At 38.8% G+C, this 12,027-nt stretch overlaps 1 protein-coding gene across 1 annotated transcript in view; it reads left to right on the plus strand.

Annotated features, from left to right (window-relative positions):
* Positions 1–4,976, plus strand: part of LOC103607286 (SLAM family member 6-like) — a 25,095-nt gene extending 20,119 nt beyond the window's left edge. Inside the window, exon 5 of the mRNA XM_008591808.1 lies at positions 4,730–4,976. Within this exon, the coding sequence (XP_008590030.1) occupies positions 4,730–4,976 (247 nt within the window). The remainder of the gene's footprint in view (positions 1–4,729) is intronic.
* Positions 4,977–12,027: the final 7,051 nt, after the last annotated feature.

Consider the following 12,027-nt stretch of genomic DNA (forward strand, 5'->3'; position numbering starts at 1 on the left):
ACCCCGGGGCGGGAGCGCTGCTGCGCTCCCAAGTGGCGCACTGTAGCAGTGCGCCACCGGGCCGGCCCCTATTTCGCCATCTTGACCAGAACTCATTAGAAAGTTTTGTTGGACTCACATGAATATTAGGTCTTTCTCCTTGTCACTTCCTTCTTCCCATGTGGAACACAAACATGAAGCTGAAGGTGAATTAGCCATCTTTTACCCATGAAGCAACTGAGATAATAAAAGCCAGATGCTAGTAGACTAATTAGGGCAAAGGCTAAGTGGCTGTGACAAAGAGACATATAGTACAATGTCTTAAATAAGAGAAAGTTTATTTCTCTCTCAAGATAGCAGTTTAGGGCTCTGTTATTCTCAACATGGCTTCCATCTTTCTGATCAATGGTGCCCCTTTTGCCATTGCATGGCCTTTGGGAAGCAGGAAAGAGACCAGGGAAGTACACGCCTGGTTCTGAAGAGGGCAAGACACAGAGTGGTGCACACTGCTTTCTCTCATATCCCATTGGCCAGTAGTGAGTCACATGACCTCACCTAGCTGACAGACAGGTGGGGAAATTCAAGTAAAATTCTATTAGCAATGGAAGAAGAGGAGAATGGATTTTGAGGAACAAAAATCAGGTCTACCTCACTAAACAGAAAGACAGAGGGCTTCTGGGTCCCTGACAGCATCACAGAAGTCCATTCTGACTTTCTACTGCCTTCCTCCAGACTTCTTGCTATGTGAAGAAAATAAATGTCTGTTTAGTTAACCCTCTGTTATTATTTTTGTTTTTTTACAAGACATACTATTTATTCAATGTGGCAGATTAAAAAAAAGAAGTTGTGGCAAAATATACATATCATAAAGTTTTCCTCATTAACCATTTATAAGTGTACTGATAAGTAGTGTTGGGTACATTCACATTGTTATGCATCCATCACGACCATCCATCTCCAGAACTGTTTTCATCTGGCTAAATTGGAACTCTATGCCCATTACTCAACCCTCCATGCCCTCCTTCCCCCAACCCCAGCCAGCCACCATTCTACTTTCTGTTTCTATGAATTTGACTGCTCTAGATATCACACATAAGTGGAATCATACTGTATTTGTCTTTTTCTGTGACTGGGTTATTTCACTTAGTATAAAGTCCTCAAGATCCATTCATGTTGTAGTATGTGTCAGAATTTCCTTCCTTTTTAAGGCTGAATAATATTTCATTGTATGTACATACCACATTTTATTTATCTATCCATCCATCGATGGACACGGGTTGTTTCTACCTTTGGATTTTGTAAATAATGCTGCTATGAACATGGGTGCACAAACATAGCTTTGGAACCCTGCTTTAAATTTTAGGGGGTACATATCTAGAAGTTGAGTTGCTGAATCTTAAGGTAATTCTATTTTTAACTTTTTGAGGAACTACATTCTGTTTCCCATAGCAGTTGTACCATTTTACGTTCCCATCAACAGTGCATAAGCATTTCAAGTTCTCACCAACACTTGTATTTTCTTTCTTTTTAAAATATGATCATCCTAATGGGTGTCAGGTGGGTAAGCCTCTATTATGTGGATTCTCTGTTGCATGCAGCCAGATGCAGTTTCTGACTCATACGCTCTACAACATTGTATAGATATTATCAGATTTAATCTTCAAAATCCTGTCAGTAGTATATCCCCATTTTATAAACAAAGAAATAGGTGATTTGGTGACTCGCTTAAGGTCACAGTTAGTGAAAGAACCAAGATTTGAAACTAGGTTTGAATTATTTTTAGAGGCCCTAATTTTAACAATTCTATGTGCTTCCCTGCTTTTTGTCTGCATTACTTAGTGATTATTTAATACAATAGCTAACTAATTTATTTCCCTACTCAGCTTTGTGCTGCAATGGAAAGAGTTGGTGACTGGAGAGGGGAGGTGGGCAGACCAGCCATGGGAGGATGTGGGAGAATTAAGCTGTGGTCTTAGTTTTGCCTTCAACTGGTCTGGACAAGTCTTTCTTTTTTTCTTCAAAATATTTTAGCATTTATCTGTACATATTTGTGGGGTACAGTATGTTGTTTCAGTACATGCATGTACCTCACAGTGATTCACTTAGGGTAGATAGCATAATTTTGTCCACCTCTTTTCCTCCTCCCTCCCCAGCCACTGGCCTCTGGTAACCATTATTCCACTCTTTACTTCTATGAGAGCCACTTTTGTTTTTTTGGATTCCACGTATGAGTGATATCATGTGGTATTTGTCTTTTTGTGTCTGACTTACTTCACTTAACATGATCGTTTCCAGTTCCATCCATGTTACTGCGATAGGATATCGTTTTTTGGGTTTTTTTTTTTTTTTTTCTGGCTGAGTAGTATTCCATTGTGTATATAAACCACGGATTTTTTATCTGTTCATCCGTTGATGGACATTTAGGTTGATTCCAACTCTTGGCTATTGTAAATAGTGCTGTGATGAATACGGGAGTGCAGGTGTCTTTTGATATATTGATTTCATTTCCTTTGGGTATGTATCCAGCAGTGTGATAGCTGGATCATAAGGTAGATCTATTTTTAGTTTTCTGAGCAACCCCCATACTGTTTTCCACAGCAGCCGTACCAATTTACACTCCCACAAGCAATGTAGGAGAGTTCCTTCCCCTGCCATCCTTACCAGCATTTGATATTTTCTGTCTTGTTGATTATAGCCATTCTAACTGGAGTGAGATAGCTCATTGTGATTTTAATTTGCATTTCCTTAATGACTAGTGAGGCTGAGCATCTTTCATGTGCCTGTTGGCCACTTGTATGTCTTCTTTTAAAAATGTCTGTTTAGGTCCTTTGCCCATTTCTTAATTGTGTTATTTGTGTTTTTTGCTTAAGTTCCCTATATATTATGGATATTAGCCCCTTGTCTGATGTGTAGTTTGCAAAACTTTCTCCCATTCTGTAGGTTGTCTCTTCACTTTGTTGATAGTGTCCCTTGCTGTGCAGAAGCTTTTTAGTTTGACGTAGTCCCATTTATGTACTTCTGCTTTAGTAGCCTCTGCCTTTGTAGTCTCACTCAAAAAAGCACTGCCCTCTCCCATTTCGTGCAGCATTCCCCCTATGTTTTCTTGTGGTTTCCTAGATTTGGGCTTTAAATTTAGGTCTTTGATCCATTTTGAGTTGATTTTTGTGCACAGTAAGAGACAGGGGTAGAGTTTCAATCTCCTGCATGTAGATATCCAGTTTTCCCAGCACCATTTGTTGAAGAGGCTGTCCTTTCCCCATTGTATATTTTTGGCACCTTTGTCAAAAATCAGTTGGCTGTAAATGTGTGGGTTTATTTTGGGGCTCTCTATTCTATTCCATTGATCGATTTGTCTGTTTTTATGTCAGTACCATGCTGTTTGTGTTACTATAGCTTTACAGTATATTTTGAAGTCAGGGAGTGTGATGCTTCCACCTTTGTTCTTTTTGGTTAAGATTGCTTTTGCTATTTGGGGTCTTTTGTGGTTTCATATAAATGTTAAGGTCATTTTTTCTATTTCTGTGAAGAATGTTATTAGTATTTTGAGAGGGATTGTGTTGAATGTGTAGATTGCTTTGGGTAATAAGGAAATTTTGATGATGTTAATTCTTCTGACCCATGAATGTGGAATATCTTTTCATTTATTTGTGTCCTCTTCAATTTCTTTCACCAATGTTTTATAGCTTTCATTGTAGAGGTTTTTCATTTCCTTGGTTAAATTTATTCCTAGGTATTTCATTTTTGGGTATCTATTGTGAATGGGATTACTTTCTTGATTTCTTCTGTTGCTATTGAGTTATTGGTGTATGGTAAGGCTACTGATTTTTGTTTGTTGATTTTGCATCCTGCCACTACACTGAATTCATTTATTAGTTCTAGTAATTTTTTGGTGGAGTGTTTAGGGTTTTCTAGGTGTAGGATCATGTTACCTGCAAATAGGGATAGTTTGACTTCCTCCTTTCCAATTTGCATGCCCTTTATTGCTTTCTCTCCCCTTATTGTTCTGGCTAGAATGTCCTATACTATGTTGAATAAGAGTAGGGAAAGTGGGCATCCTTGTCTTGTTCCAGATCTTAGAGGAACAGCCTCTAACTTTTGTCTGTTCAGTGTGATATTAGCTGTGAGTTTGTTGTATATGGCCTTTATTGTGTTGAAGTATATTCCTTCTATACCTAATTTGTTGAGTGTTTTTACTATGAAGCCATCTTGGATTTTATCAAATACTTTTTCTGTATCTATTGAAATGACCATATGTTTTTTCCTTCGTTCTGTTGATGTGATGTATCATGTTTATCGATTTGCATATGTTGAACCATCCTTGCATCCCTAGAATGAATCCCACTTGATCATGGCATGTGATCTTTTTAATGTGTTGGTGGATTCTGTTTGCTAGTATTTTGCTATTTTTCTGCTGCAAAAGCTGAGTGAAATAAGAAAAAGCTTAGCAATATTAAGTGTTTGTCTCTGTGTGTAGAAAAGAAGGTTTATCTTGGAGGCACTGTATTAGCAAATATAACTCACCCCATCAAGGGTTGGTTCAGTGATGAGGTTTCACCTTTGCTGTAAAAAAAAAAAAAATCCTGATATTGTCACAGTAGATTGCTTTTTCCAAAGAGAGGTGGTATTAAAAAACTCTTGAAGATAAATAATAATAAAAAAAACTTGGGGATGATGCTACAAAAATGCTTAACTTAGTAAAGACCTGTTCACTCAAGAATGTTTAAAAACCTATGTAAAAATCTGGACAAAGAAATTCATCACCTGCTACACAAGGGTATCTGGTGGCTAGAAAGGGAAGAATTCTCAACAGGGTGTTTGAGCTGAAGGGTGAACTGCAAGCCCTCTTTCAAGAAAATAAGAGGCTGGATTTTGCTGAGTGCTTTGGAGATGTGGAATGGCTGCAGACACTAGCCTCTTTAGCACATACTTTTGATCCCACAAGCCAGTTGGACAAGTCTTTCTGTAAGGCCCTGAAGAAAATGTATGAACTGAAGTGACTAGATTCTCAGATTTAAAAGGAAATGAAGTTCTTGGAAAAAAATCACATTGCAAAAGGAAATTTCAAACTGTTTCTTCTGCTGCTTAGAATTAGAAATGTGAAAAGAAATCAGTGAGTTTCAAGTCTTATTAAAAATAATCTGAAAGAACTCCAGAACAAAATTAAACAGTATTTTCTCTTCTTTCAATCCAAGTGTATGGCTGGGTAAGGGCTTTTATATTTGAGCCTGATCATGTCACTCAGTAAGACAATGTTTTCTTTTAAGTTTTGTATAAAATTGTATCTTAAACTATATTTTTATTCATATTGTTTTGGCTCATGGTTTTAATAGCTTAACTAGCCAATAAATGTTAATAAAATTTCATGTTGTGGGGCCGACCCCGTGGCTCACTCGGGTGAATGCGGTGCTGGGAGCCCAGCAGCACTGGGTGCACCGCGGCCGTGGGTTCAGATCCTATATAAGGATGGCTGGGGCGCTCACTGGCTGAGCGTGGTGCAGGTGACACCAAGCCAAGGGTTGTGATCCCCTTACCGGCCACAAAAAAAAAAAAAAAAAAAACATGTTGTGAATAACATTAAAATAAATGTACAGCCTTTCTTTAAGTTAAATTGACCATAAAAAAATTAAATCAACCAAGTCTACCTTTAGAAAAATCAAACCCCCTTTTGGCTCAACTAAGTTATTTAACAGAAATGTATTATCTACCTCATACGTTTTAAAAATCTATGAAAAGAAAAGAAAGATTAATTTCAAGAAAGGTAGGCAGGTAAGCTAAGCTTAACTGCTTGTATTTTTCAAGAAATGCTGGCTAAAAAGTAATTATTAGTTTTAAATAGGGGAAAAACTACTCTTGCCCATGCAATATTTCATATTATATATCACATTTCCATCTTACATGGCTGGAATTTATTATAAGACTTTTAGGCCCAGTTGGATAGGGTAAAAAAGTCAAGGACGTTTAAACAAAGGAAAAACTGAAGTTTTCTCTGTCTACACTGACTTGGATTAGCGCTATCATTTCTAGGGAGGGAGAACCGCACAAAAAGTATACTGCTAAGTTGGCCGAGATAAGCAGATCTCTAGATCAACATCATTCTCTACTAAACAGAGCATTGACCATTATTATCTATAACTTACTGATAACATAAGCCATAGATTTAATAATTTCTGGTAGGGTATCCTTGAGAATTGAAAAGTATTTCAAGGGTTCCTCCAGGGTAAGGAAATTAAGAAAGGCTGACCTCAATGGTCAATTAGCCTCCCCTCATTGTCTTATGTATTAGTGCGAGTCTAGTTAGAAGTCAAAAACCACACCAATAATTTGGGCAGGGAAAATTTATTATAAAGAATTATTAAGCAGGAAAGTTGGTTAACTAGAAGGGATAGAAGAGGACTAGCAAATACAGGAAGTAGCGACCACCTCTAGGGTTAAGGGGGAGAATATTTGAGGAGGAAACTAAGAATTTGGAGAAAGGTACCCATAACTCAAGACTGAGATTCAGACCTTGCTGGAGTTTGGCTGCAGCCCTGCTTGTTGAGTGGCAGAGAGTTCACTGGGCTCCTGGTGGGTCAGATTTTTTCCTCAGAAAACTGCCTGCTAGGATGCTGGAAAACTCACTGAAGAGTGAATTTTGTTAGGTTTCCCTCACGGTTTTTTTAAGGAAAAAAAGAAAGCACTCCAGAACCAGGAAGAGAAGCCCCATTCTCTGGCAGTGCCCCTCTAGTACCCTCTACTAACAAAAATAGCTGGCAAAGGAGAAATGTTTACAGGGTACTGTTCCAGTATTCCAAAGCAGGTAAAAGAAGGGTAGGTTTGGAGAGACAATAAATTAGTAACTGGCCCATCTCATTTGTATCTTCATATATCTTGCTAACCAAAACATAGCCTCTGAAATCTATTACTTAATACCTTCTATTTATGTTAACATGTCATGCAGGTATTTCCAAGCATATATAGTTACATAATTATATCTTTATAAAATTCCTAACTGAACACATTGAACGTACTTATTCTTTAATTCTTTAACCAAATACATTTTTTTTTTTTTTTTGTCTTTTTCCTTGTCCGGCAACGGATCGCAACCCTCAGTGTCGCGCCCGTACCGGACCGGGACCAGCAACGGGATCGCAACCCTCAGTGTTGCTCCCGCGCCTCGCTCAGCCAGTGAGCAGGAACCGGTCTGTATGTGGGATCCGAACCCTCGGTGGGAGCGCCACCGCACTTCCCAAGCGGCGCACTATAGCAGTGCACCACCAGGCCGGCCCAAGCAAATACATTTCTTATCCTCTTAATATATTTCTATTCTGATCAGTAATAACCATTAGTTATTACATAGTTTGTACTTTTTAATAGATGGCTTAGGTTGTAGGCTTTATAAAAGTTTTAATTTTGAGCTTTTAAAAGCTATATGATTTTGCAAATGATACAGCTATAGTAACTCACATTTTCACCTTCATCTTTCCTCTCAAATAAGATGATACTTTAATTCCTTGTGACTTGAAATTTTCCATGAAGTAAATGAGCTAAGGAGCATTGACTTCCAAAAGAATAGATAGAGTTTGGATGTGTTGTCCCACCAAAACTCATGTGGAAATCTGATCCCCAATGTGGCAGTGTTGGAAACTGATTGAGTCATGGGGGCGGATCCCTCACAAATGGATTAATGCTCTCTCTGGGGGAGGGGAGATTAATGAGTGAGTTCTTGCTCTGTTAGTTCCCGTGAGAGCTGGTTGTTTAAAGGACCCTGGAACCTTCTCTCTCTCTCTTGCTTCCTCTCACCATGTGATCTACTTGTACCACCAGCTGCTACCACTTTCTGCCATGAGTAGAAGCAGCCTGAAGCCTGCACCAGATGCAGTTGTCCCAGAATCCTAAGCCAAATAAACCTCTGCTCTTTACAAATTACCCAGTCTCAGGTATTCTGTTATAGCAACACAAAATGGACTAATACAAGAATCAAGTCTAGTTTACATTGAACATTAGTGCTCTATAGTGCATTACTATTCTCTAGTTTCACAAAGGTGCTTCTTTCAAAGTCCTACCTGAATTTACTAACCTGTAATTCAATTAAATCTCCAGTTTGCATATTGTATTTACTTCTTATATCTGATTCATTAGAATATTTCTCTCACCTTATTTACATGTTCATTAAATTTTGTCTAATTTATGTGTAGGTGCATTATACGAATATTTTTTCCAGTAGCTCTTGTGAAAATAAGTACGGGAGACTAATGAAGAAAATCTTCATGGTCTCTAGAAAAACAGAGTAAAATTCACATACAAAAGTCATATGTCTAAAAATGTTAGTTGTTTTGAAATAAAAATTTTTAGAAAGTTTCCTAATTTAACAGCAGTATTTCAGATTCTTTTAAATATATTCAATAATTTGTCCATTGCCTACTGTGAAATTTTGAGTGGAGTCTTGGTAATAACAACTGCTAGAAGACCACAAAAAGTCCTTACTTTTGGAAGGATATAGAAGGTGGCTGTGTCTGTTGCAGCCAGATAGTAAGTGATAAAAATTTCATGTTTGGGGAGGAAAATTTGATGCCATGTGATTTTTTCTGATAAAACAAACCTGACAGGTTAAAATCATACTAGTGGCATTAAAAACAAAATGAATTAAGAGTAATGCCTTAGGTTCACTGTCACTTGGGGAAAAAAACCCAAGTCCACCCATTTAATAAAACATACTGGCTAGATTTCAAAGAAAGGCATCCAAAAAGGGGCTCAAAGACAGAAGGAAAAAAAGGTTTTTCCTCATTTCTCCAGTTTGGTTTCCTCCTGCTACATCACCTGCCACTCTGGCTCCCAGTCCTTATTCACTGGGCCTTGCTCAGGGGCTCCTGCTCACCACCTTTCTAGAAAATAGAATGATGAAGTGGTAGCACCATCTAGGTTCCAACCTAGAAGACCATTTTAGGTTTCTTCAATCCAATCCTTCCAGGCGTTTTTTTGGCCACGGTAAATAATTCTTGGTAAATAATTCAAAATCTGGATAAGAATAACTAACATCTACTTAGCATTTATTCTGTGCCAGGCACTGTGCTAGGCTCTTTAAACACAGTATTTCTTTTAGTCTCCATAATAACTCAATGATATTTTACAGTTGAAGAAATAGAGGTTTAGTCAGAAAGCACTTACCTAAGGTCACACACAGGATGATAAAGTGGTGAATCTAAGATTAGAAGCCAGATATCCAACTCCAGAGCCTATGCTCTCAACCACCACCCCGGATATATTAATACATCATCTGCAAAGACATCGTATCACTTAATGGTTATTCTGCTGAGGCCTGTAAATATTTGCAGAGCAGAATTTAAATTAATATTTTTGGAAAACATGGTGAACACTGAATATACTAGAGACACTTTTCTTGAGAAATTTTATTGGCTAACTTCTGGATTTTTCTCCTTAAGAATTTTCTAACCCCACACCTCCCAACTAGGAGAGTTTATTGCCTGTGCCTGCAATTTTCTGACCTCTTAGTATAGGTTGTTTTAATACACTATGCTGAGAACCAAAGGTCAGACCTTGGAATTGCCCTGCAACCATATGGAGAGATGGTTGAACATGTTAGCAAGAGAGAAGCAGGAGTTCTTTTGTGGAAAGGAAAAGGTTCTCCTTGCCCTTTGCTCCGACTTATCACATGAAAGGTTTTTAAAAAGTTGGTGCTATTCTTCATTAGGATTGGGATGTGGAGCAAGAAGAATACAAATCTTTCCTTTTCTACTGCACACCAGTTTGGTTCCTTTGCCCAAATCCCATCAGTACTTTCTATATTATAATACAGCACTAGCATAACCCCCAAAAAAGAAAAAAAAAAGACTGCCATCTATCTTTCTGTGTCCATGCCTCTCCAAAAGAATAAATACAATACAAAAATCTATTAAAAGATACAGTATTAAAATATGCAGTGCCCATATTATGCTAGGACATAGTAATCTACCAAGTCATTTAGCTTAATATTACACATAAACCCATGAAACAGAAAGGATTTAATGGAAACTTGCTCATGCTGCAAGAACCGGAACAGTAATTCATAAATAGAAAATAAAATTTTCAGAGAAAAAACTGTTGGCGCTTGAAAGAATAATGTTGCTCTTTATGCAAATTAGTAATTAAGGCAGTTAGTTTGTGACACCAAGTAAAATAGCGACAAGTGATGATTTAAAATGATCTGAGTTTATGTATCTCTTTTGTGATTTCCAGGATCAAGGAAAAAAGAATGCTTTTGGATCTAGAGACAATTCGCAATTATCTATAACTAGTGATGCGATTTCTGGATTATTAAGGTCCTTGGATTTTCCTTGGTTTTGCTGATCTTTTTTTTTTTTTTTCTGTTTATTAACACTCCCACCAGAAGGTGGAGAACAGAGCAGAGAGGTTGAGAAGTCCACATCACTCAAATGTCACCATCTGTTGATTTTCTAAGCATTGGCTGGTGCTGGGAAAGAAAGAGAGGGAAGGAAGGTATTGAAATGAATGCCTTGCTCTGCCTAGTCCTCTTTTCTTCTGCCTCCTCTTCCCCCATCACCTTAGTCTCTCCCTCTTCCTTCCCATCTTTTATCTTGTATTACCCTCCAATCCTACACAAAACAATCTTAGTCCAGGATTGAGGATTAGAAAAAGCCAGCTGGAGACTTCCCTGCCTAGGAGAAAGCTATAGACCTGGGGTTCTACAGTGGGTGGGCCATGGGCCTGGGTCCTCCCTTCATATGTTCCAGATGCTTCTGCATGGTTTGGGGAGTAGTACGATAGCAAAACAGTAATGCAGAGCTACAAAGAAAAAAGAATGATTACAAAGGGGGAAGCAAATAATAGAAAACGATCCATCATCCTGGTATACCAGGGAAGACTTCTCAATGCAGCAACAGTCCCACACATGAGACTTCCTTTACTACAGGAAAGAACAGACTGGTGTTCCAGAGGGAGCCTTGGAGCTTCTTTTGGAGCTAAAGCTCCAGGACAGACTCAAAATCCTCTCCCACCTAACCCTCCAGCTACACTGTTTGTCACATGTGTCTCACTTGTATAGGGAATTCTCATCTCAATCAGAGGGTAATGGGAATAGATGAAATAAAGAAAGCTCCAAATCTTGACCCATAAGCACACTGAACCTTTACCTGGGACTGTTGCTTGTTCTCCTGTGGCCTCACAATGAGTCAAGCACCTTTAGTATTGTAAGGCAGGTGGATTTTGCTCACCTCAGCTTCTCTGTTCTCTTCCCTCCTTAATTCTCTTTCTAATTATGTTTTTCCTCCTTAGGATATAATGCCTTCGTTAAAGCCCATCTTCTGGATTTTCCATTTTCCCCTTTTGATTATCATCTCCTCTGCATTAACTGGCCTCATTTACTGCCTCTGGAGAAAAAAAGACAACCATTTAGGAAACATTTATTAAGTGTGTAAAATGTTCTAGATACTATTCCAGGCACTGGAGATACACTGGTGAACAGATCAAAATCAAACTTGTTTTGGGCCGGCCGGTGGCGCACTGCTACAGTGCGCCGCTTGGGAGCATGGCGGCGCTCCCGCCGAGGGTTCGGATCCCACATACAGACCGGTTCCCGCTCACTGGCTGAGTGAGGTGCGGGAGCAACACCGAGGGTTGCGGTCCCGTTGCCGGTCCCGGTCTGGTACGGGCGCAACACTGAGGGTTGCGATCCATTGCCGGACACGAAAAAAGATAAAAAGGAAAAAAAAAATCAAACTTGTTTTCATTTATTCAAGGGAATCTAATTAAGAACTAAAATTCATACTCTGTCAAATGAAAGGGCTATGGAGAAAAACGAAAGCAAAGTAAGGGGTGCGTGGAATGGCTGTGAAGTAGGAAACTGCTAATTTATGTAAGTGTGTCAGGAAGAGCTTTACCAGTCAATGACATTTGGGCAGAAACTTGAAAGAAATGAAAAGTGAGCTACGTAGCTATCTGAGGAACGACTGTTCTAGGCAGAGGACAGTAGTCGGGGATGAGGGGCAGCAAATTTCCTTCTTGGGAAAGTAGCTGCTTGATGTTTTTGAGGAACAAGCAGGAGGCCAGTGTGTG

Source organism: Galeopterus variegatus, unplaced genomic scaffold (assembly GCF_000696425.1).
Source record: "Galeopterus variegatus unplaced genomic scaffold, G_variegatus-3.0.2 Scaffold7302, whole genome shotgun sequence".
Classification (NCBI taxonomy): Eukaryota; Metazoa; Chordata; class Mammalia; order Dermoptera; family Cynocephalidae; genus Galeopterus; species Galeopterus variegatus.